The 26,941-nt window shown below is 47.4% G+C and overlaps 1 protein-coding gene across 1 annotated transcript in view; it reads left to right on the forward strand.

Moving 5' to 3' along the window:
• Positions 1–5,770: 5,770 nt before the first annotated feature.
• PLCB2 (phospholipase C beta 2) overlaps positions 5,771–26,941 on the forward strand; it is a 163,246-nt gene continuing 142,075 nt past the window's right edge. The window contains exon 1 of the mRNA XM_066608520.1: positions 5,771–6,059. Coding sequence (XP_066464617.1) covers positions 5,976–6,059 — 84 coding nt within the window. The 5' untranslated portion in view covers positions 5,771–5,975. The remainder of the gene's footprint in view (positions 6,060–26,941) is intronic.

Below are 26,941 nucleotides of genomic sequence, written 5' to 3' on the forward strand. Positions count from 1 at the left end.
GGTTGGAGACGTCTTTTGATGACAAGGATGTTTTTTTGCCTTGGTTCTCACGTAAGATGGCGGAGGTTGTTCCTAGAAGAAGAAGCTTGGCATTTCAGGGTTCATCCTCTGGTGTTGCAGAGTGCCAGCCTCTGTTCAACTAAAAAGTGATGAGCATCTCCATCTCAAGTTGGTTGAGCACGCTTCCAAGATGAGATGATCCTAAACAATCTCTAAAATGGCTGCCGCTCTTTCACTGCGATTAGCTGCAAACTTTATAGTGTCCTGACAGGTGGCTGCAAAATTAAGCAGTTTTTACACCTGTTCATGTACATTTGTGCACCCCATTGACTCATATGGGGACCTTTGGTGCATAACTCCAAACAGGGCATGTTGTGTATTTTTTCGCCCAACAGAAATGTATGTTCTATTCTCTGTGGTTTTCATCAGCGTATTTCCAATGTGCAAAAACATGCACAAATATGCCCTTGTGAAGGAGCCCTTAAACCAGCTTCACACGGTTGTACCTGTTCTTTTATCTGTGCGCACGCAATTCGCATGCATAATACACAGAGAGACGAACTTATCGATTTTAATGAGTTCGTTCATATGCACTTATTTTTCCTGCAGATTTCGATCACACAAAAAAAAAAAAAAACGCAGCATGCTCTATTTTCCTGAACATTTGCACGCCAAGAGTTCCTATAGAACCAATGGGGATGCACAAATGTGTGCAAAACACACCACGAGATGTGTGCAACACTGACTCATTCTGCAGGAAAAAAACACATCTGGAACGGATTAGACTAATTAGCCATTTCAATTTCCATATTTTGTGCACGCTTTTGTCTTGCAAAAAAAAATTTTTTTTTAATGTTCTATTTTTCTGCATATCTGCGCACTAGAGATGAGCGAGTGTACTCTATAAGGCAAACTACTTGAGCGAGTAGTGCCTTATGCGAGTACCTGCCCGCTCGTCTCAAAAGATTCGGGTGCCGACAGGGGCGGGGAGCGGCGGGGGAGAGCGTGGAGGAACGGGGGGGGGGGGAGATCTCTCTCTCACTCTTTCCCCTTAACCCCCCCCCCCCCCCCGCTCACTCCCGCAACTCACCGCTCTCTCCCGCCGGCACCTGAATCTTTAGAGACAAGCGGGCAGATACTCGCATAAGGCACTACTCGCTCGAGTAGTTTGCCTTAGCGAGTATGCTTGCTCATCTCTACTGCACACCAAAGTGGCTTTTATTTTAAAGGAGCAGTCTAATGTGCAAGCGCTTTACAAATTGTCCCCTACCTACCATGGTCCCATAGAAGTGAATAGAGTGGCAGTCTGCATGTACAACCGCTACAGCCCACACTTCAAGATGCACCAAAGCTGGAACCAGCAGACTCTCATAGGTTAGGGGATAACTTGCGGTCATGGCAGAACCCCTTTAGGCTGGAGGGGGCGGGATGGGGCGAAAGATTATCACAATAGCTCTGCTAAGCTCCTGCCCCCTCCCGCCCCGTCCCTTTGCCGGCAGCCAGCAAGGGATGGAGAAGGGGTGCAGAAGGGGTGGAGAGGGGGGGGAGGGAGGGGGAATTTAGCAGAGCTAAATTCTCTCCCCCCGCCCAATGGTATTAAGAATTGCAGCGTATACACACCACAACCGGGCCGTCTGAATGGGCGTTAAAACTTGGTCACGGCTGCCTCTCATCCATGCAATTTCCGGCCACGATGTGGGCAGCAGAAGATCACAGCGCCTGTGTAAAGGAGCCCTTAAAGAGATTTTCTAGGATTTTACTACTGATGAAATATCCTCAGAATAGGCTATCAATTGTCTGCCGCTCATCATCCTGCACTGATCAGCTAACTGGCGTGTTAAAAGTACTCGGATAAGTGCTTTACCCACTTCAGTCCATACCAGGTACCGCGCTGTACATTTTGTAGCCTGGTATAGCAACTCAGTCCCATTCACCTGAATGTGACTGAGCTTCTCTAACATCACATGCCTGAGAAGTGGCCACAGTGATCTTCCATCAGCCAAAGTCCCAAGCAGCAGACCCCTTTGATCAACTATTGATGACTTACACCACACTCAACGTTCTAAACAACTTAAAGGGGTTGTCTCGTGAAATCAAGTGGGGTTCAGCACTTCTGTATGGCCATATTAATGCACTTTGTAATACACATTGTGCATTAATTATGAGCCATACAGAAGTTATTCACTTACCTGCTCCGTTGCTAGCGTCCCCGTCGCCATGGATCCGTCTAAATTCGCTGTCTTCTGGCGTTTTTAGACGCACTTGCGCAGTCCGGTCTTCTCCCTGGTGAATGGGGCCGCTCGTGCCGGAGAGCTGGTCCTCGTAGCTCCGCCCCGTCACGTGTGCCGATTCCAGCCAATCAGGAGGCTGGAATCGGCAATGGACCGCACAGAGCCCACGGTGCACCATGGGAGAAGACCTGCGGTGCATCGTGGGGGAAGATCCTGGCGGCCATCTTGGTAAAGGAAGAAAGAAGTCGCCGCAGCGCGGGGATTCGGGTAAGTAATAAACTTTTTTTTTTTAACCCATCCCTTGGGTTTGTCTCGCGCCGAACGGGGGGCCTATTGAATAAAAAAAAAACCTGTTTCGGCGTGAGACAACCCCTTTAAATCTCCCTGGATTATCGGAGGAAGATGCCGCCTCACTTCTACACCAAGTCACGGACGACGAGGTGAAGGAGGTCTTGACCTCTATCCCTAACGGAAAAAGTCCTGGCCCTGATGGACTCCCCATAATATATTATAAAAAATTCGCCAGTACACTAACCCCACACCTAACCAAACTCTGCAACTCCCTCCTCTCGGGCACGCCCTTACCCAGACAAGCCTTAGAGGCTCACATCTCGCTTATCCCTAAAGAAGGCAAAGCACCAAACTTATGTAGCAATTACAGACCTATTTCACTGCTAAACGCAGATATTAAATTATGGGCTAAATTATTAGCTCAAAGAATAGCCCCTCTTCTTACGAAGTTAATAAATCCAGATCAGGTTGGATTCGTCCCGGGGAGAGAGGGCAAATTTAATACAACCAGAGCAATTCACGCAATTCATTTTGCCAAGCAAAACAAACTTCCACTGGTCCTGATCTCTACGGATGCAGAAAAGGCTTTCGATAGAGTAAGATGGAAGTACATGGAAGATACCCTGAGCAAGTTCGGCTTTCCGCCCACATTCATCAGAGCTATTCTCTCCCTATATACAGAGCCAACGGCCAAAGTCCATGTCAATGGCACGCTATCCAAACCCTTTGCCATAAGAAATGGCACCAGACAAGGTTGCCCACTATCCCCAACACTTTTTATACTGACAATGGAGACACTCCTACAAGAAATCAGGCAAAATTCGGACATTGTAGGCCTCCGAATAGGAGGTAAGACACATACCACTGCGGCCTTCGCAGACGACCTGTTGGTACTGGTCACAAACCCGACCAGGGCACTGGCGGCGCTTATGGGAACGTTCGACCTCTTCGGCAGGCTGTCCAATTTTAAAATAAATTACGATAAGTCAGAGGCACTAAATGTCTCTGTCTCATCTCAAGTAGTTGAAAAACTGAAAGAGCAATACGCCTTCAAATGGCCTACGAGTAGTATTAAATATTTAGGCATCACACTAACTGCCAATCCCTCCCAGCTTTATGAAGCCAACTTCACCCCACTAATCAAAAAAGTGAAAACCCAACTTACACAATTTAGCATACCGCTGATTTCATTGCTAGGCAGAAAGAATCTAATTTCCACCTATATACTACCCCAAATTTACACCATGCATTCCGTTCCAATAGAGATACCTACTTTTTTTTCACACATCTACATAAGCTCTTTAGGGGCTTTATAGGGGATGGACACAAACCGCGGTTGGTGTTTTCTATTGTTACTTAAAAACGCCCCCAGGGAGGTGCGGGTCTCCCGAACCTACAATTCTACCATAGGGCGATCCACATCGCCAGGTGGATCCTCTTGACAGACAAAGAAGCAGCTACCCCCTCGTTAGACATGGAGAGAGAGGTGCTGGGCAGGGACAACCAAGCATTACTCTGGACAAAAGGCCCCCATCTCGGAACATACGCACCTTAGCCCGATCACGAAATGTACAATAAAACTACTAAGACTCGTGAGAGCGGAAGCATCGAAAGAAAAACCCCTCCCCCCCAATGACTCCGGCCAATTTGATACCGGCCATCCTAGCAAACAAACCGCTTAGAACGGAAAGAGTAGGGGACAAACTCGGCGACCTCACAATTCATGGTATTCTTAAAAGTCCCATACTTAATGACCAAATGCAGTTGGACACTTTCTTGCCACAACACTCTCACGATTTCCTGAGCAGGGCAGGTCTCTTCTACTCTCTGAGGCAATTCCAGGCAGCTAACCTCGGAGACCTGAGGGACCCCCTCTGGTTCGAAACCTACATCGCACTCCCTTTCCACCCGAAGAGACTGGTCACCCAACTCTATAGAGGCCTTCTCTTACAATCTGCCATTGAAAAACCCTGGTTCCTGAGGGAGTGGGAGTGGGAACTGGACTTAACCCTGAATAGAGAAGAGACTCTTAGAGTCTTAAAAAAACTCTCATGGATTCTCTAGATGTGTACGGGTTCAGGAGAATTCGTACAAGATACTAACGAGATGGTACAGAACGCCTGTCACATCCTCTAAAACGAACCCAGAGTCTTCAGACACCTGCTGGAGATGCGGGGAACAGAGGGGAACAGCCCTACACATCTGGTGGCAATGCATCAGAATCAAACCCTTTTGGCAATCAGTCATCAACCTCATTAACAGAATCTGCCACACAAAATACGCATTCAGACCAGAGGAGATACTAATCTGGCTGCCCACAGGACAATTTAAACCCTCTCACAAAAATTTAGCGACCACTCTCCTCACAGCAGCCAAACTGCTGATCCCCCTATTCTGGCAGAAAAAGAGTCCGCAGACCGCACAATGGTTAGAGAGGGTTTCAAAAAACTTTATATTTGAAGAAATGCTGGCCTAGGAAAACGGCTCAAGAGAAGACTTTACTACCCTCTGGACGCCCTGGATTCAATACCAGGGCGACAGGGATAACCTAAACCCCTAAATAAAAATCTACTTCCAAACCAACTAACTACCAATAGCCCGCCTGGTTCCACCTAAGGATTTAATTGAATGCTTCTTGCTGTATTTCTCCCCATGTTACTTAACCCCTGATCCTAGCCCCCTCCCCCCCCCCCCCCCTACATGCCCATACCATGCGGCAATTTAAAAACGGAGTACTCGCGTTATGGAATTCATCTGCCTTAATTAATATGTTTGAGTTGATACACTAAATATTGTATGGCCCTGCGTGGCCAGACTGCACTTGATCATTACTGACACTGTTACTTTTTCAATAAAAAGAAATTGTTTTAAAAAAAAAACTATTGATGACCTATCCTAAGCATAGGTCATCAACAGTTAAGTCCTGGAAACCCCCTTTAAGCACATATGAGTATAATCATTTTATCACTTTTGTGGTTTCCACTTTTTGTAAATGTCTCATTGTTTTGAAATATCAAGAAGTTAAGTCACATCATACTCTTCATCACTTTGATAAGATTATTTTAATTTGGACTAAACTTTACACATACAAGCCCATCTGCTTCTCAATAGGGTTATGATGATGAAACAGTCAAGATAATCTGATGGAGCTTTCCGGAAGTCAGAATTCAAAAGAAAAAAAAGGAAGTTCTTTAGTAGAACTTGCTGAAGCACATTTACTATATTTTTTATCAGAAAGCAGAATATTCATCGTACAGCATTGCCCCAGGACTCTCAAAGGCGATCGCTTCCCCACCTGCTTATTTACAATGCAGATTGAGGGACACTGGATGATTTGGTTGTAAGAAATTCTGGCTATAAAACAAGGAACCTGATGAGGTATGGCAGGAGGAGCGCACCTTACAGGACACATGATGTGAAATGCAGCAAGGGACACAGCCAGCATAACCCAGGATGTCCATGTTAACTCCAATTCTCAGCCCCCCAGAGATCAAAAGCTACCTGTCCAAGGGGGAACGCTTCATAAAATGGGATGATGTGAGTTGCTGCTCTTCTTCTCCTGCTAACTTCCATAGAACAGAATGTTCAACATAACTTTGCATTTCTATAGAACAGAATGTTTCATTATGTTTATAAGCCTGTAACAAAATGTTGCAAAATGATAAATATATACAAACTTGAGTTCTGCTTTCTGCATTGTGCTGGGTTCACAAGGCGAATTGGTAAGTGCTGGTTAATCAAAATGTATTATGAATATGATCTAAAGACAAACTTTACAAAGAGGTTTTCCTGTACTAATGTGTTCTGAAAGTTTCTATTGTATGCATTGTTTCAATTTCTCACTATTTTCAAGATGTCTAGCAGATGAAGCATACTTGTTCACACATACGACATCATTCATATCTGAAATGTGGATACTATTATATCCAGTCTAGTCTGTGTGGGCAAGACAAGTTTATGTGCTGTAATGATATTTTGCTCTAATGTATCATCGTAAGGGCTCCTTCGGACGGGTGTCTTTGCACATGCAATATTTGCGTACTAAATATGCAGAAAATAGATGTAATGGGTTTGTTCTCATTTCCTTTTTCTTGTCTGTGCAAAAATAAAGACTTGTTCTATTTTATACACCTTTGCAGCCTCATAGTTCCCTTAGAAGTCTATGGGCGGTGAGCACATGTGCTCACAATGCAGACAACAATATGTAATATGCTGCTCGATTTCGTGAAAAAAAAGAACACATCTGCAACTTATTAGGCTAAATAGCCATCCAAATGAGGGCAGGAGTGCATTGCGTGCGTATATGAACATTCCTTGCATACTCAAAGTACAGTACAATGCATAGACACGTGGGTAAATCAACATAGTTTATAGCACTAATATGTTGCACTGAAGAGTATGCATTTGCACATTCGTCCATCTGCAGAAGCCCCAAGTTAAATATATCAGTCTGATGTCCAGTCTCTTTAGTGCATATAGCATAGTCTAGACCAGGGATGCCTTTCTAGAGTTCCTTAAGGCATTATCAGGGTTTTCCAAAACTCCTGTAGATATTACAATAAGCACAACAAGGTGACTTCAGCCTGTTAAACGATGCTATGCAAATGAATATTTTAAATATCTGAGAAAAATAACAGTGCTGGTCAAGAATTATAGAATGTGTACTAAAGGCCCATTTAGACACAACAATTATCGCCCAAAAGAGGTCTTTTGAGTGACTTTTGAGTGATAATCATTGTGTGCATTTACAGGGCAAGGTGATCGCTCAAATGTTAAGTGATCAACTTGCACTCCGAGCAGGGGGTTGCAGAAGACAAGCGGGGCCGCTTGTCTTCTACATCCAGCTATTCTCTGCTTGGAGCGCCCAACTGTTATACAGCCGAGCGTTCCGAGCAGGGTATGCAGAACACAGCTGGACACAGGACACAGGACAATAGTATCAGCTATATCCTGCTGTGAATTCCTGATAAGGCTGATGGTTGTTTTTCAGCACGCTCAAAGACAATGATCAGCGACTGCTTAACGAAAACTGCACGATGTCAGTGTAGTTACACACAACGATTATCGCTCAAAAGACTGCTTTTGAGCAAATTTTGAGCGATAATCGTTGTGTCTAAATGGGCCTATAGACTGCTGTCACACCTGCTTTAGGTTCAGTTCAGGGTTTCCATCTCTCTGCTCTGTTTTTGAAGGAGAGAGGGATGGGGACCCTGAACTGAGCCCTAATGCAGGTGTGAAAGCAGTCTTAGCCTCTCCAGAAGTGGAAGCATTTTTCCAGGGTTCACGTGTGATAAGGTTGCAAATCACTGGTTTAGGGCTTATTTACAAGAGCGTATAACGGCCCGCCAATATACGTTTCCATCTAGGCAGTTCCCCCCTTCACTCCCCCTCACAGTCTCTCTTCCCCTCTCCTCCACTCCACCGTTTACAATGGGAGGGGGCAGGATGATGGCGGAGCTAAGCTCCGCTCTGTCCAGCCCACTCCTATTGCTGGCTATTGACAAGGAACGGGAGCTTAGCTCCGCCGCTCTCCCACCCACTCCTATTGCAAACCACGCGGAGGGAAGGAGAGAGGCAGAGAGCTGGTGATAGGGAACTGCTTAGATGGAAGCCTATATCGGCCGGCTGTGAAAACTGCAGCCGATATACGCTCATGTAAATAAGCCCTTAGACTGAATCAATCTATAAAAAGTGTTAAAGCAGTTGTTGCAGGATCACAAGTTATCCCCTATCAACAGGATAGGTAATAACTTGCTGATTAGTGGGGGTCTCACCTCTATGGATCCCTAGAACAGGGATCCCATCTCCCCCATCCTCCTCACTGCAGGCTTACTACCACACCCAACAGTGAGGAGGAGACTGAATGGTGCACAGACGGCCAGCATGGAACCCTTTGCGCCGACCTCCATGTAGTGGTCGGCAATGGTAACTGCAGGAAATCAATGAGAGCCGTGCCTGCAGTTACAAGCGCTGGTCACTATGCAGAGGTCAGTGTGAGGTCTTCAGCTCCGACCTATGTGTATTTGGAGCAGAAGTGTGTGCACCGTCCTCCCATGTAGTGGCCAGTGCTTGTAACTGCAGGCACAGCTCTCAATAAATTCAGTTTAACCCTTTCCAATCCACTGTCTGACGTGTAAAGACATTCTGATGGAAGGATATACAGCTCCGATGTTGGAAGACTTCCGGCAGGGTATTCTTAATGTAGATTACTGGCCATTCTGTTGTCAGGGGCCTCTCCAGCATGTCACATACCACAGTACTGTCTTTAGGCAGCAGATGGCACCATTGTATAAGGGCAGAAAGAGAAAGCCGCTAGGAAACCTTGAATCCAAAAGTGGATTGCAAAGGGTTAAGCATTACTTTCTCAGCACGTTTGGTAAATTTAGTACGTTTCATAATTCCGAGCAGTATTGACATGGATGTGACATTACTGGAGTGTTGTGTAATTATGCGATAATGCATTGGAGAATTAACTGTGATAGATCTAACAGAGTGACAATAAAAATTACAAACCTACTTGCAGAAACTTCTGAATCATAATTAGAGATGAGCGAGCACCAAAATGCTCGGGTGCTCGTTACTCGAGACGAACTTTTCGCGATGCTCGAGGGTTCGTTTCGAGTAACGAACCCCATTGAAGTCAATGGGCGACTCGAGCATTTTTGTATATCGCCGATGCTCGCTAAGGTTTTCATTTGTGAAAATCTGGGCAATTCAAGAAAGCGATGGGAACGACACAGAAATGGATAGGGCAGGTGAGGGGCTACATGTTGGGCTGCATCTCAAGTTCCCAGGTCCCACTATTAAGCCACAATAGCGGCAAGAATGCCCCCCCCCCCCAACAATTTTTACTTCTGAAAAACCCTCATTAGCAAGGCATACCTTAGCTAAGCACCACACTACCTCCAACAAAGCACAATCACTGCCTGCATGACACTCTGCTGCCACTTCTCCTGGGTAACATACTGCCCAACCCCCCCGCACGACCCAGTGTCCACAGCGCACACCAAAGTCTCCCTGCGCAGCCTTCAGCTGCACTCATGCCACACGCTGGCCTCATAGCCACACCACCCTCATGTCTATTTATAAGTGCGTCTACCATGAGGAGGAACCGCAGGCACACACTGCAGAGGGTTGGCAGGGCCAGGCAGCGACCCTCTTTAAAAGGGGCGGGGCGATAGCCCACAATGCTGTACAGAAGCAATGAGAAATCCAATCCTGTGCCACCTCCATCAGGAGCTGCACACGTGGGCATAGCAATGGGGAACCCATGTGCCACACACTATTCATTCTGTCAAGGTGTCTGCATGCCCCAGTCAGACCAGGGTTTTTTATAAATAGTCACAGGCAGGTACAACTCCGCAATGGGAATTCCGTGTGCACCCACAGCATGGGTGGCTTCCTGGAACCCACCGGCGGTACATAAATATATCCCATTGCATTGCCCATCACAGCTGAGGTAACGTCCGATTAAATGCAGGTGGTCTTCGGCCCACACTGCATGCCCCAGTCTGACCGGGGTTTTTAATACATAGACACTGGCAGGTACAAATCCCTAATGTGAAGTCCCTGTGGACCCACAGCATGGGTGGCTCCCTGGAACGCACCGGCGGTACATAAATATATCCCATTGCATTGCCCATCACAGCTGAGGTAACGTCAGGTTTAATGCAGGTGGGCTTCGGCCCACACTGCATGCCCCAGTCAGACTGGGGTTCTTTAGAAGTTGACACATGCAGTTACAACTCCGTGTGGACCGACAGCATGGGTGGGTCCCAGGAAGCCACCGGTGGTACATAAATATTTCCCATTGCATTGCCCATCACAGCTGAGGTAACGTCCGATTAAATGCAGGTGGTCTTTGGCCCACACTGCATGCCCCAGTCTGACCGGGGTTTTTAATACATAGACACTGGCAGGTACAAATCCCTAATGTGAAGTCCCTGTGGACCCACAGCATGGGTGGCTCCCTGGAACCCATCGGCGGTACATAAATGTATCCCATTGCAGTGCCCTGCTCAGCAGAGCTAACGTCACATACAATACAGGTGTGCTTCGGCCCACAGTGCATGCCCCAGTCAGACTGGTAATATGTTTATGTAGCAAAAGTGTAGGCCAACCCCACACACCTTGTTGTACCATGAGTGCAGGCGAAGCCCATAAAAATTACCAGGATTACACTGTAGGCGAGGGCCCCAAAAAATTGGTGTACCAACAGTACTAATGTACCTCAGAAAAATTGCCCATGCCCAACCAAGAGGGCAGGTGAAACCCATTAATCGCTTTGGTTAATGTGGCTTAATTTGTAACTAGGCCTGGAGGCAGCCCAGTTAAAATAAAAATTGGTTCAGGTGCAAGTTTCAACGCTTTAATGACAATTGAAACGTATGAACATTGTTTACTAAAGTAATATGATTGAACCTTGTGGGCCTAAGAAAAACTGCCCGTTCGGCGTGATTACGTGAGGTTTCAGGAGGAGGAGCAGGAGGAGGAGGTACCGCTGCTGTCCGCTGGTGGAGAAGAGAAGTCTGGGGAAATCCAGGCTTTGTTCATCTTTATGAGTGTAAGCCTGTCGGCACTGTCGGTTGACAGGCGGGTACGCTTATCCGTGATGATTCCCCCAGCCGCACTAAACACCCTCTCTGACAAGACGCTAGCCGCAGGACAAGCAAGCACCTCCAGGGCATACAGCGCGAGTTCAGGCCACGTGTCCAGCTTCGACACCCAGTAGTTGTAGGGGGCAGAGGCGTCACAGAGGATGGTAGTGCGATCGGCTACGTACTCCCTCACAATCCTTTTACAGTGGTCCCGCCGACTCAGCCTTGACTGGGGAGCGGTGACACAGTCTTGCTGGGGAGCCATAAAGCTGGCAAAGGCCTTGGAGAGTGTTCCCCTGCCTGCGCTGTACATACTGCCTGATCTCCGCGCCTCCCCTGCTACCTGGCCCTCGGAACTGCGCCTTCTGCCACTAGCGCTGTCGGATGGGAATTTTACCATCAGTTTGTCCGCCAGGGTCAAACTCTCTCGAACCCCTTTCCTCTTCGGGTATGAGTGTGGAAAGGTTCTCCTTATACCGTGGGTCGAGCAGTGTGTACACCCAGTAATCCGTAGTGGCCAGAATGCGTGTAACGCAAGGGTCACGAGAAAGGCATCCTAACATGAAGTCCGCCATTTGTGCCAAGGTACCTGTACGCAACACATGGCTGTCCTCACTAGGAAGATCACTTTCAGGATCCTCCTCCTCCTCCCCCTCAGGCCATACACGCTGAAAGGATGACAGGCAAGCAGCATGGGAACCCTCAGCAGTGGGCCAAGCTGTCTCTTCCCCCTCCTGCTCATGCTCCTCCCCCTCCTCCTCCTCCTCAACGCGCTGAGATATAGACATGAGGGTGCTCTGACTATCCAGCGACATACTGTCTTCCCCCGCCTCCATTTCCGAGCGCAAAGCGTCTGCCTTTATGCTTTGCAGGGAATTTCTCAAGAGGCATAGCAGAGGAATGGTGACGCTAATGATTGCAGCATCGCCGCTCACCATCTGGGTAGACTCCTCAAAGTTTCCAAGGACCTGGCAGATATCTGCCAACCAGGCCCGCTCTTCTGTAAAGAATTGAGGAGGCTGACCCCCACTACGCCGCCCATGTTGGAGTTGGTATTCCACTATAGCTCTACACTGCTCATAGAGCCTGGCCAACATGTGGAGCGTAGAGTTCCACCGTGTGGGCACGTTGCACAGCAGTCGGTACACTGGCAGATTAAACCGATGTTGCAGGGTCCGCTGGGTGGCAGCGTCCGTCTTGGAGTTGCGGAAATGTGCGCTGAGCCGGCGCACCTTTCCGAACAGGTCTGACAAGCGTGGGTAGCTTTTCAGAAAGCGCTGAACCACCAAATTAAAGACGTGGGCCAGGCATGACACGTGCGTGAGGCTGCCGAGCTGCAGAGCCACCACCAGGTTACGGCCGTTGTCACACACGACCATGCCCGGTTGGAGGCTCAGCGGCGAAAGCCAGCGGTCGGTCTGCTCTGTCAGACCCTGCAGCAGTTCGTCGGCCGTGTGCCTCTTCCCTCCTAAGCTGAGTAGTTTCAGCACGGCCTGCTGACGCTTGCCCACCGCTGTGCTGCCACCCCGCGCGACACCGACTGGTGGCGACGTGCTGCTGCTGACACATCTTGATTGCGAGACAGAGGTTGCGTTGGAGGAGGAGGAGGGTGGTTTAGTGAAGGGAGCATACATCGCCGCAGAGATACCACCACCGAGCTGGGGCCCGCAATTCTGGGGGTGGGTAGGACGTGAGCGGTCCCAGGCTCTGACTCTGTCCCAGCCTCCACTAAATTCACCCAATGTGCCATCAGGGAGATATAGTGGCCCTGCCCGCCTGTGCTTGTCCACGTGTCCGTTGTTAAGTGGGCCTTGGCAGTAACCGCGTTGGTGAGGGCGCGTACAATGTTGCGGGAGACGTGGTCGTGCAGGGCTGGGATGGCACATCGAGAAAAGTAGTGGCGACTGGGAACCGTGTAGCGCGTGGCTGCCGCCGCCATCATGTTTTTGAACGCCTCTGTTTCCACAAGCCTATACGGCAGCATCTCCAGGCTGATCAATTTGGCTATGTGCACGTTTAACGCTTGAGCGTGCGGGTGCGTGGTGGCGTACTTGCGCTTGCGCTCAAACAGTTGTGCTAGCGACGGCTGGACGCTGCGCTGAGAGACATTGGTGGATGGGGCCGAGGACAGCGGAGGTGAGGGTGTGGGTGCAGGCCGGGAGATGGTAGTGCCTGTGTCCTGAGAGGGGGGTTGGATCTCAGTGGCAGGTTGGGGCACAGGGGGAGAGGCAGTGGTGCAAACCGGAGGCGGTGAACGGCCTTCGTCCCACCTTGTGGGGTGCTTGGCCATCATATGCCTGCGCATGCTGGTGGTGGTGAGGCTGGTGGTGGTGGCTCCCCGGCTGATCTTGGCGTTACAAACCTTGCACACCACTGTTCGTCGGTCGTCAGGCGTCTCTGTGAAAAACTGCCACACTGTAGAGCACCTTGACCTCTGCAGGGTGGCATGGCGCGAGGGGGCGTTTTGGGAAACAGTTGGTGGATTATTCGGTCTGGCCCTGCCTCTACCCCTGGCCACCGCACTGCCTCTTCCAACCTGCCTTGCTGCTGCACTTGCCTCCCCCTCTGAAGACCTGTCCTCAGTAGGCTTAGCAAACCAGGTGGGGTCAGTCACCTCATCGTCCAGCTGCTCTTCCTCCGAATCCTCTGTGCGCTCCTCCCTCGGACTTACTGCAATTACTACTACCTGAGTGATAGACAACTGTGTCTCATCGTCATCGTCCTCCTCACCCACTGAAAGCTCTTGAGACAGTTGCCGGAAGTCCCCAGCCTCATGCCCTGGACCCCGGGAACTTTCCAAAGGTTGGGCATCGGTCACGACAAACTCCTCCAGTGGGAGAGGAACCATTGCTGCCCATTCTGGGCAGGGGCCCGAGAACAGTTCCTGGGAGTCTGCCTGCTCCTTAGAATGTGTCATTGTAATGGAGTGAGGAGGCTGGGAGGTCAACGAGGAGGCAACGAGGAGCAGCAGCCAGAGGATTCTGAGTTGCAGCAGTGGACGGCGTAGAAGTCTGGGTGGTCGATAGATTGCTGGATGTACTTTCTGCCATCCACGACAGGACCTGCTCACACTGCTCATTTTCTAATAAAGGTCTACCGCGTGGACCCATTAATTGTGAGATGAATCTGGGAACCCCTGAAACTTGCCTATCTCCTAATCCCGCAGCAGGCGGCTGCGATACACCTGGATCAGGAGCTCGGCCTGTGCCCACACCCTGACTTGGGCCTCCGCGTCCTCGCCCGCGTCCACGTCCTCTAGGCCTACCCCTACCCCTCAGCATGGTGTATTACGAGTAGAGCAGAAACAGAACGCTGTAATTAAATGTGCCGCTTATTGGCCTGTGGTTGGAGGCTGACTTCGCTTACGGAACGCACAGCAGAGCCAGGAAACAATTTTGCGCACGCCTGTAGTGAGACGTAGGTGCGTATCACTGAGCTAGTGGAATTCACAGCGCAGAGGCAGTCAAGTCGCCAAAGGGCAGTGGTACGCCTTAAGTATTTGGCTTCCCTTTTTTTAAATGGTGAGCTGAAACAGCAGACAGATACTGCATGCAGCGTTTTCAATGTTTACTGTTTCCCTCTGGCGCTATCACGGCGGTGATGTAACGGAGACAGCAGAGCCAGGAAACAATTTTGCGCACGCCTGTAGTGAGACGTTGGTGCGTGTCACTCAGCTAGTGGAATTCACAGCGCAGAAGCAGTCAAGTCGCCAAAGGGCAGTGGTACGCCTTAAGTATTTGGCTTCCCTTTTTTTAAATGGTGAGCTGAAACAGCAGACAGATACTGTATGCAGCGTTTTTAATGTTTACTGTTTCCCTCTGGCGCTATCACGGCGGTGATGTAACGGGCACAGCAGAGCCAGGAAACAATTTTGCGCAAGCCTGCTGTAATGCTTAGCTGCGTATTAATTAGGACTGCTACCCCCAGCAGACACCCAGTACACTGAAGGCGGTCACAGGCAGCCCAAATATAGTATTTTTCCCCAATGTTTTTGAAAAAGCCCACTGCCTATATAGACAGTATATCTCTTTCACCTTTCCCACTGTCCCTGCCTCACCAGTACTGCCCCTATACTGAGTAAAATGACTGCAGACTGAGGACGCAATGGTCTGCACGCCCGATATACAAAAAAAAAAAAATTGTGCAACACTGCTAAAAGCAGCCTCAACAATACTGCACACGGTCAGATGTGGCCCTAAGAAGGACCGTTGGGGTTCTTCAAGCCTAAAATAACACCTAACGCTCTCCCTATAGCAGCAACAGCATCAGCAGCACTTTCCCTGATCTCTGTCAGAATGCATGTGTGGCGAGCCGCGGGCGGGGCAGATTTTAATACTCGGGTGACACCTGATCTCCCCAGCCACTCACTGCAGGGGGGTGGTATAGGGCTGGAACGTCACAGGAGGAAGTTGTAATGCCTGCCATGTCTTTCTATTGGCCAGAAAAGCGCGCTAATGTCTCAGAGATGAAAGTGAAGGTAACTCGAACATCGCGTGGTGTTCGTCTCAAATAACGGGCATCTCGAACACCCTAATACTCGAACGAGCATCAAGCTTGGACGAGTACACTCGCTCATCTCTAATCATAATGTTGGGGGAAAAATGGACCACAAAATTTTTTTGTTTTTGTTTTTTTATACTATGGCTGGGCCCCACTAGGCCTTGGGATGTACAATAGTGATGTGAGTAAACATGCGCTATACTAGTCCAGCTGAGAACTGGGAAGGCAAGGGTTGGCTCTGAAAGTGGCATACGCTATAAACAGCTGATGCTCATTTGGCTGACAGCTGTTCCTCTCACCCATCTAGATTCCTCTGCTAGCAGCTTATCTCCTGTGGGAACATGGGATTGGGCATCCTGAAAATGAATATGCCTGATCCTTCTTTTCTGAGACATTGCTGTGGGGCAAAGGTTGAGATAGCTCCCCATACATAATAGATGGTCAGCCAGTTCCCTGTACATTAGTGGCTTTAACCGACATTCATCTAATTTGTATGGGCGCCAAATTTGCAACTGGAGCCACCCCTGTTTAAAGGAGTCACTGAAGGTCTGCCAAAAACAAGGACCCGATATACTACTCCTGAACAGGGTCCTCTGTTGCCTGAGTCCACTATTAAGTCTCATATTAAGTGGTAAGATACCAATGTGACTCTACAGTTAGCGACTGAACATTTAGGACAATAAGAAAGGTGGACATCCCTCTTTCGATACTAATCTATGAGCCTTTTTCTTCCTATCCATTTGCCTTCTTCCAGGTAACATAGTAACATAGTATGTAAGGCCGAATGAAGACAATGTCCATCTAGTCCAGCCTGTCTATCCTACTGTGTTGATCCAGAGGAAGGCAAAAAACCCCAAGGCCAGAAGCCAATTAGCCCTTTTGGGGGAAAAATTCCTTCCCGACTCCCTAATGGCAATCAGACTGTTCCCTGGATCAACCCCTAATAGTTCCTACCTGCCTATATACCGGGATTGACACTTAACCTAATATTTATATCCTGTAATATCCTTCTTCTCCAGAAAGACATCAAGTCCCCTTTTAAACTTCTCCATGGATTTTGCCATCACCACTTCCTCTGGTAGAGAGTTCCACAGTCTAACTGCTCTTACAGTAAAGCATCCCCTTCTATGTTGGTGATGAAACCTACTTTCCTCTAATCGTAGCAGATGTCCTCTTGTCACCGTCGTGGTCCTAGGCGTAAACAGATCGCGGGAGAGATCCATGTGTTGTCCCCTCATGTACTTATACATGGTTATTTGGTCGCCTCTTAACCTTCTTTTTTCTAGAGTAAATAGTCCCAATTTGGATAGCCTCTCTGGGTATTCCAGTCCCGTCATTCCATGTATTAGTTTAGTTGCCCTTCTTTGAACCCCCTCAAGCACTGTGACATCTTTCCTGAGCACCGGTGTCCATAATTGTACGCAGTATTCCATGTGAGGCCTGACAAGTGCCTTAAATAATGGAAGGATAATGTTCTCGTCCTTCGCCCCTATACCTCTTTTAATGCACCCCAAGACTTTATTTGCCTTTGCAGCAGCTGACTGGCATTGGTTACTCCAGTTTAGTCTATTATCCACTAATACCCCCAGATCCTTTTCCATATCACTTTTCCCTAGTGGTACCCCATTAAGTGAATATTTGTAACATCCGTTACTCCTGCCCATGTGCATAGTCTTAAATTTTTCAACATTGAACTTCATTTGCCATTTTTCTGCCCAAGCCCCCAGGTTATCCAGGTCCATTTGTAGCCGCACATTGTCCTCCGTTGCATTAATTATATTGTATAATTTTGTGTCATCTGCAAATATTGATATTTTGCTGTGCAGCCCCTCTATCAGGTCATTGATAAATATGTTGAACAGAGTGGGACCTAGTACTGAACCCTGTGGCACCCCGCTAGCGACTGTGGTCCAATCAGAGTATGAGCCATTTATTACCACCCTCTGCTTTCTATCATTGAGCCAATTTTTTACCCACTTACACACGTTTTCGCCCAGTCCGAGCTGCCTCATTTTGTATATTAGCCTATTATGTGGCACGGTGTCAAAGGCTTTAGAGAAGTCCAGATATACAAGATCAATAGATTCTCCCTGGTCCAGCTTAGAGCTTACTTCATCGTAGAAACTGATCAGATTTGTCTGACATGAGCGACCCTTCATGAATCCATGCTGGTGAGGAGTTATTCCCTTAATCTCCTTGAGGTACTCATCGATGGCGTCTCTCAGAATCCCCTCGAAAATTTTTCCCGATACTGAAGTGAGACTTACTGGCCTGTAGTTACCAGGCTCACTTTTGCTCCCTTTTTTGTAAATTGGAACCACGTTGGCAATGCGCCAGTCTAATGGTACTACTCCGGTCTTGATAGTGTCTAGAAATATTAGGTATAGCGGCCTAGCTATCTCGTCACTTAGTTCCTTTAGTATCCTTCGGTGTAATCCATCTGGGCCCGGCGATTTATCAATTTTAGTTTTCTTTAGACGCTTCCGCACCTCCTCCTGCGTTAGGTATGAGATATTTTGTGAGGGGTTCGTTTTATTCCCCTGCATCTCGTGTGGCATTTCCTTTTCTTTGGTGAATACACTTGAGAAGAAACTGTTTAGTAGATTTGCTTTCCCTTCGTCATCATCAATGATTTCTCCTGCATTGTTTTTTAAAGGGCCAGCGCTCTCCCTGCAAATCCTTTTGCTGTTAATGTAGTTGAAAAATAGCTTCGGGTTGTTTTTGCTCTCTTTTGCGATCCGTCTTTCTGCTTCCTCCTTGGCAGTTTTGATCGTATCTTTGCATATTTTGTTTTTTTCCCTGTATGATAAACAAACAACAACATGGGTTTACGGAACAAACTGTATTTCTCTTGACTAGTCTAAGGCCTCCTTCCCACGAACGGATTTACGCCGCGTAAATTCGCGGCAAAAATCCGCTGCGTTGCCCCATGCTATTAGGTTCTATTGAACCTAATAGCACAATGCTCACGATGCGGAATTCCACCGCGGAATTTAGCACCGTGAAATCTCCCGTCCTCACCCGCAGCATGCTCTATTTGCCACGGGTGTACGCGCTGACGGCTTCCATTGCAGTCAATGGAAGCCGTCCGTTCACGCTATCTCCTGCTGTAAACAGCGGAAGATAGCGTGAAAACGCTTCCCCACCTACCGCGGGCGCGTCACGTGACACGGCCGGCCGCGTCATGTGATGCGGTGGGCGTGTCACATGACGCGACGGCGGTGGGCGGGGAAGCGTCTTCACGCTATCTTCCGCTGGTAAGTATGGGGTCTCTGGGGGGCGCCGTGACGGGCTTCACTGCGGAATATTCCGCAGCGGAGCCCGTCACGCTCGTGTGAAGCCGGCCTAAAGGCCCTTTTGTACGGGACGATTGGTGGGCACCCGTCCTGCCTCTCCTCATTGAAAATAGCACAGGGGGGTGGAGGGGAGGCAGAGAGGGGGTGGGAGCTCAAAGCACTGCTCCCAGCCCTTCCAGCCTCCTCCCCCTGCAGAGAAGGACACCGTATATCGGCCGGCGTGAATACGCGGCCGATATACGGTCGTCTGAATGCACCCTAAGGGTTAGAAAACAATAGTCGTTTGATTATTATGCATGCAAAAACTGAACAATTAACTAAAATTATTGTTTGTCATTTAGTCACTGCCAGCATTTACACTGAATAATTATCATTCAGATTCCCACAATCCAGCGAGAATCTGAACAATTATTGTTTTGTGTAAAATTTCTCAAAAGAGCATTGACTGCGATTTAGAAAAATTCTTACTGTATTCTCTCCACCCCCTGCACTATTTTCAATGAGGAAAGGTGCAACGGGGGCGTGGCTAATTCCCAGAACTTAGCCCCTCCCCCATCCCACCTCCTCTCATTGCAAATAGTGCAGAGGGGCGGGAGCTCAGAGCATTGCTCCCGCCTCTTCCAGCCTCCTCCCCCTGCAGATAGAGACGCGTGAATACCTGGCCGATATACAGTCGTCTGAATGCACCCTAAGGTAAAAAAAACTCCAATGGATAGAAGCAAATTTTCCTTCTTTTAGGGGAAAAAAATCCTTCCCAACTCCAATCTGGAAATCGGAATAACCCCGGATCACTGATCCCTCTGAATTAATCAGTGATATAACATGTAATATTGTATCGCTATGTTCACTATGACTCTGTCCTCGTGCGGAGAGTTCCATAGTGTCACTGCTCTTACAGTAAAGGACTCCCTTCTTTCCTCTAGACGTAAAGGGCGCTCTCTTGTTACAGTCCTGGGTATAAATAGATGATGGGAGAGATCTCTGTATTATTCAACTATTCAACAGTACTTATGCAATTTTGGTGCAATAGTGGTTTGTTTTCCTGTTGCAAAACACAAGTCGTACTGCATGTAAAAAGCACATGTAGTTGCATTCACTGAAATGGCGAAAATCCACCACCACAAAATAAAATACCAGTGACAAAGCATGCTTATAATTCCTCATTCTTTTAGCAGTCATTTAAATAAGAGCACATCATTAACCTTTTAGTGACGGGCCCATAGTCTTTTTACGTCCTGCCATTTAACACTTTAAATACCGCTATCGGACCGGTATTTAAAGTGTTAACAGTTCCCACGAGCGACGCGATTCATCGGAACTGCTGCCGCCGAGTGTCGGCTGTAAGAAACAGCCAGTGCCCGATGTTAAGGGGCCCGTACAGTGTCCCGCAATAAGATCGCGGGATGCTGTGCGGTTGCTAGGCAGCCGGGGGCCTTCTGAAAGGCCCCAGGGCTGCCTATGCAGAGTGCCTATCACTCTGGGGGACAGATTGTTCATAAATTGCGAAGTTCGTAAATCGAACGTTTGCAAGTCGGGGACTATCTGTATATAAATATTACAGTGTCAGTAATAAGTTTTCAATAATTACCATAAGTTGCAGATATAAAAGTAGCATACAGTTTCCAATAATACCAACAATCATATAACAAAGCTATATAACGCCTAAATAATAAGGCCATACTATGCCCACATAACACTGCCTACATAACACTGCTATACAGTACTAAGGTGCCGGGTTTTCAAACCAAGCGTCACAGACTGGTAGTGGGACGCTTCCATGAATAAGACATCATTGAAACAGCTGTATTTGGTCAGTATTTTTATTTCACTATTTGTAAGCCAAAGCCGGGAGTGGAACCTACAGAGAAAAAGTATGATGGAAGATTAGCAAAGTCTGTCTTCCGTGTTTTGGACCCACTTCTGATTTTGCCTAACAGTTATTTACAAATGCAATATGCTGACCAAAATATTTCCTCATTCTGAGGAGAGTGAAAGCCCCATTTGCCCCTATTGCCCTCTCTATAACCCAGCTCTGCCCATTTCCATATATCCTATAATAATAAAAGGTTTCCTCTTCTCAGGGCTCAGTTCTATTAGTCTGGTTTCACACGGGTGACAAATCACACGATTTTCTCACAATGTAACAGCGCTACAAATTGCATGTATGTAAAGCCCTTGGTTTCCAATGGGTTCCTTCTAGAGATGAGCGAACGTACTCGTTAAGGGCGATTTCATAAACGAGCATCGCTATTTTCGAGTATCTTGAAAACAGCGATGCTCGATTGCGAAATCGCCCTTAATGATTACATTCGCTCATCTCTAGTTCCTTCACATTAGTGATGTTTTGTAGCCTGCTACATTGCAAGAATACAAAAACGCGGCATGCTCTATACAGCCGCGTTTTGCGAGGTTTTGTAGCCCATGTTTCCCTACAGACCCTTCCTATGTGTTGCATTGCACTAAAAAATTTGTTTTTTGTGCGGTGCGTTCCAGCTTTACAGTAGAAAGTCCTACTGTAAAATCCCTAAAATAAGCCCGATCTGCATTAAAAAGTCCTTCCTTGAAATTAAGGTTTATCTGCATTAAAAAAAAACAATACATCACCTAACAAGCGCTGTCAGCTCCGCCGCACTTCTCCTCTGCATCTCGCAGACTTGCTTGTAGCTTTCCTAGTTTGGAGGTTCAATATCTCCGCCTCCAGGAAGCGCTGGCTGCGATTGGTTCAACTAGCACTGCAGTGATTGACTGAGCTGCGGCGCTTGAGAACCAATCGCAGCCAGCACTATGTGGAGGCGGGGATTTTGAACCTCCAAACCAGGAAGAGCTTGCTGAAAAGTACAAGCAAGTCTGCTAGAGCTGCAGAGGAGATATGCGGCGGAGCTGAAAACGCCTGTTAGGTGATGTGTTCTTTTTTTTTTATGCAGATAAACCTTAATTTCAGGGTAGGGCTTATATTTTAATCCCCCGACCCCACCTCCAAAAATCACAGCAAAAGAGCGCTACAAAGTGGTGTGACTTTGTAGCGACACAAAATTGTGATATCGCGACGACAAAATGCAGCGATATCACACAGAACGATTTTCTTGCGGCAATATTGCTGTCGCCCATGTGAAAGAGGCCAGAGTCTGAGGTGTAAGAAGCTGAAATGTGTTTTATCCTTTCCAAATGCCATCAGTAGTAGATCAGTGGGTATCTGTTGCCAGGGATCTCCACCGATCAGCTTTTCTATCATACACTAAGCTGATTTTTGCAGCAAGTAGACAGCTCCATTCTCAATGCTGTGGTCAGGCTTGGTATTGCAGGCCATCTACTTCAATGGGGACTTTGTAATACTAAGCCTGACCATTGCAGTGAGTACGAAGCTCTATGCTTTTTGCATAAATTAGCTTTGTGCGTGCCACAAATAAAATCCCCAGACCATACACTGCTGCCACCAGCTTGTGTTCTTCCAGCAGTGGTTGCCGGGTGTTTGTTCTCCAAAGTTTCTCGCCTGACTCCCCAATGTCCATCAGTTCAATGAAGTAGAAAAGTGACTCATTGGAGAAGGTAAACCTTTGCCATTAAGCGGTGGTTCAATTCCGATACTGCTGTGCAAATTGAAGCCTTTTCCTCTGATGCACCTTTATTAGCATTAGTGTCATGACCATCTGTCTGCTTTGTAGCCCCATATGCAGTAGGGTTCACTGAACTGTTTTAGACATACATCTAATAGCCCCTAGTTCATTTTCATGGTGAGCTGCTCCACTGTAGCGTATCGGTAAGCCCTCGCGCGCCTTCGTAGTCGGCATTCACCTTTCACATCAATGGCACATTACTGCTGCTGCTGTCAGTACTGTGTGGAATTCCATATCAATTAAAAGGGTTTTCAATACAAGTTTGGTGGAGGTCTGAGTTCTGACACACCTGCCAATCAAACTAACGACCACTTGTCTGCGAGTATTTGAGTGCTTCTTATGCCCCACCCTCCTGGTGAAGTCATACTCCACCCCCTGGTGATGACATCAAAGGTCCTACAACATATATGAAACACAGAGTCTGACCGACTGAAGAACAACAAAGTTAGGGCTCTTAGAAGGGGAGGACAAAAATAACAAAATGAAAATACAACTAAGCCATTATTATCTCAGATGACACAATTCAGCAGTCCTGACAGAAGACAACAACCTACCACCACCACCACCACAGTGATCCGGTGCGCTGAAGGACCTGTGGTGACGTCACAGTTGCTGGAGAAGCCATTCTGCTGAATGTAGAAAGTACTATATGTGGGTTCTTCTCATGCTCTGCTCTCTGTGTGATGTAATCGCAGGTCCTATATGATATATAAAACACAGAACCTGACTGACAGAAGAGCAACACAGTTAGGGCTCTTGAAAAGAGGAGGACAAAAATAACACAATTAGAATACAACTAAGCCATTATTATCTCCCACACAACTCAGCAGTCCTGACAAAAGACACTGACCTACCACCACCACAGAGATCCGGTGGTCAAAAGCACCTGTGGTGATGTCACTGCTGAGGGAAGAGTCAAGCTGTGTTTGTCTTGTGTGGGACTCAAGATGGATGTAGTAGAGCTGTGTGTGATGTGTGAGGAGCATAATGGATGTACCATGTAACAGAGCTGTGTGTGTGTGATGTGTGGGGATCAGGATGGATGTAGTAGAGCTGTGTGTGATGTGTGGGGATCACATAGGCCACCAGTATCACAGCCCCTTCTTTTAAAGTGTCATTAAATGGAACCTGTCACCTCCTTCCATCACCATAAAGCTTCCATTTAAGCCTCCTTCAGAAGACCATATGCATTTTTACGCTCAGTCGATCGCAGCTAAAAATCTCATGAGTGAAGACTAGCCACAATCAAGTCACAAGCCACAATCAAGTCCCACACAGGAGACTGCGGCGTATCGGCGATAAAATATGCTGCAGCGTGGAAATCCCTCGTTTGGCTTTAATCCTTGGAATGACTATTAATGCTTGAATAGAGGCAGCTGTCTTCGTTTCCCAGCGTTGGATGCAGCTAAACTCCTTCCACCTCTCTTTTTTTTGCAGCTTCGTATTGTGGAAAAAGATAGGACATCATTGACCAATTTTATACAGTGTGAAAGATAGATCTTTCCCTATTATTCCTGGTGCCATTCTTTAAAAAGCAAAAAATTGCTTATCTGAATGAATGCATTGGAAACAATGCTTCAGATGGTCACAATTTTTAAGGTGGCTAAATTTGTCATGTGAATAAGGCCTTATGGTGCAGTTAGGGGAGAGCACAAGGAGCCAGGTTATGTAATACTCACCTATACAAGTCTATGGGAGAGAGAGCTCATGGCAATCTAAGAAGAGTCACATTGTCATGTGGGGCGCAATCTTTGGCAGGTGACAGCGAAGGAACCAAGGAGAGGGTCAATATAAAAGATACATCCCTGTCACCTCCCTGTACAGCACCATGATTTGGTTCCCTTTAAGATAGCCTGTATTTAATTGTCCCTATACTGAATTTGGTTTTATTGATCCAAGAGATCAAATAGTCATGTAAAAATTGATGTATAAAAAGTATGTAACAATAGTACTAATAGATACATTTTTTTTAAAGCTAATGGAATGTTACAATGATTGTTTCCTGTACTTTGTGACATGATATGTCAAAAACTGCAGCACAAATAGCAAATGAGGCAAAAAAAATAATTCTTTATACTCCTCACCATAGACTAGGCATTAAGCAAATCCAATAGCAAACATGAAACTTTACCCACTGGACTTTGACAGCAAACAATAGCTCAAGTAGCAAAAAAAAACATTCTGCTAAATTGTGACTATATATGGATATATGGATAGCAAGATTGACCAAAAGCTTAAAGGAGATGTCCCGCGCCGAAACGGGTTTTTTTTTTTTTAAACCCCCCCCCCCGTTCGGCGCGAGACAACCCCGATGCAGGGGTTAAAAAAACCACCCGCACAGCGCTTACCTGAATCCCGGCGGTCCGGCGTCTTCATACTCACCTGCTGAAGATGGCCGCCGGGATCTTCTGTCTTCATGGACCGCAGGGCTTCTGTGCGGTCCATTGCCGATTCCAGCCTCCTGATTGGCTGGAATCGGCACGTGACGGGGCGGAGCTACACGGAGCTACACGGAGCCCCATAGAGAAGAGGAGAAGACCCGGACTGCGCAAGCGCGGCTAATTTGGCCATCGGAGGGCGAAAATTAGTCGGCACCATGGAGACGAGGACGCTAGCAACGGAGCAGGTAAGTATAAAACTTTTTATAACTTCTGTATGGCTCATAATTAATGCACAATGTACATTACAAAGTGCATTATTATGGCCATGCAGAAGTGTATAGACCCACTTGCTGCCTCGGGACAACCCCTTTAATTTAAACAGAACTTTTAGCATTTTTGATGCCCATAAAGACTTATAGAGGTTCTCTTGACATGTCCTATTAGCACATTTTTATGTACTTTCTTGCTTGACTTTGGCAAGAAGGGATTTAGTACATGTAGTACATAAAGTAGTACATTAGCATTGTAGTTTGTTTAGCCGTCAGTGCTGTATTTGAGTCTAATTTGTTATGAAAATACAAGCAAATGAAGAAGCAAAAACTTTGCGTTCTCTGAAGCCACATCCAGAAATACGAAACCATGTCATCTTCTGGATTTGATTGTCATTGTGATTGCAGTTCCTGATTGTTTAACACATTGATGGAAACTTGGCATGATCTCTTCATCTAGCAAAGGGATATCTTTCACACAGGGAGCTAAGCGTGCAAAAATCTATTAGAACCAATGGTTTCCTATGGGAAGGTTCAGATGTTTTTTGTGTGACTAAAATTCCTTCATCTGAACGTTCCCATAGGAAACCTTTGGTATTGATAGTCACAGGTCAATAATGTGTGTGTTTTTTGCACACACAGGTCCCCGTGTGAAAGAGGCCTTAGGTAGAGATATGCGAATGTACTCGTCCGAGCTTGATACTCGTTCGAGTATTAGCGTGTTCGAGATGCTCGTTACTCGAGACGAGTACCACGCGATGTTCGAGTTACTTTCACTTTCATCTCTGAGACGTCAGCGCGCTTTTCTGGCCAATAGAAAGACAGGGAAGGCATTACAACTTCCCCCTGCGACATTCAAGCCCTATACCACCCCCCTGCAGTGAGTGGCTGGCGAGATCAGGTGTCACCCGAGTATATAAATCGGCCCCTCCCGCGGCTCGCCACAGATGCGTTCTGACAGAGATCAGGGAAAGTGCTGTCTTGCTGGAGTTGCTATAGGGAGAGTGTTAGGAGTATTTTAGGCTTCAAGAACCCCAACGGTTCTTCTTAGGGCCACATCTAACCGTGTGCAGTAGTCTGGAGGCTGCTTTTTGCAGTGTTGCACTTTTTTTTTTTTTTTGTATATCGGCCGTGCAGAGCATTGCGCCCTGCAGTAATTATACATAGTCCAGGGCCAGTAGTGGTGGTGAGGCAGGGACAGAAGACATATTTATTGAATATAGGCAGTGGGCCTTTCCAAAAACATTTGGGAAAAAAAATCTATTTGGGCTGCCTGTGACTGTCCTCAGTGTACTGGGTCTGTGCTGGGGGTAGTTGTCCTAAATCATACGCAGCCAGCTAAGTGTTACAGCAGGCTTGCGCAAAATTATTTCCTGGCTCTGCTGTTCCGTAAGCGAAGTCAGCCTCCAACCACAGGCCAATAAGTGGCACATTTAATTACAGCGTTCTGTTTCTGCACTACTGGTAATACAGCATGCTGAGGGGTAGGGGTAGGCCTAGAGGACGTGGACGTGGGCGAGGACGTGGAGGCCCAAGTCAGGGTGTGGGCACAGGCAGAGCCAGTGCGGTGGCCAGGGGTAGAGGCAGGGCCAGACCGAATAATCCACCAACTGTTTCCCAAAGCGCCCCCTCGCGCCATGCCACCCTGCAGAGGTCAAGGTGCTCTACGGTGAGGCAGTTTTTCACAGAGACGCCTGACGACCGACGAACAGTGGTGTGCAACTTTTGTCGCGCCAAGATCAGCTGGGGAGCCACCACCACC

The sequence above is a fragment of the Eleutherodactylus coqui genome, chromosome 6 (genome assembly GCF_035609145.1).
Source record: "Eleutherodactylus coqui strain aEleCoq1 chromosome 6, aEleCoq1.hap1, whole genome shotgun sequence".
In the NCBI taxonomy this organism is placed as follows: domain Eukaryota; kingdom Metazoa; phylum Chordata; class Amphibia; order Anura; family Eleutherodactylidae; genus Eleutherodactylus; species Eleutherodactylus coqui.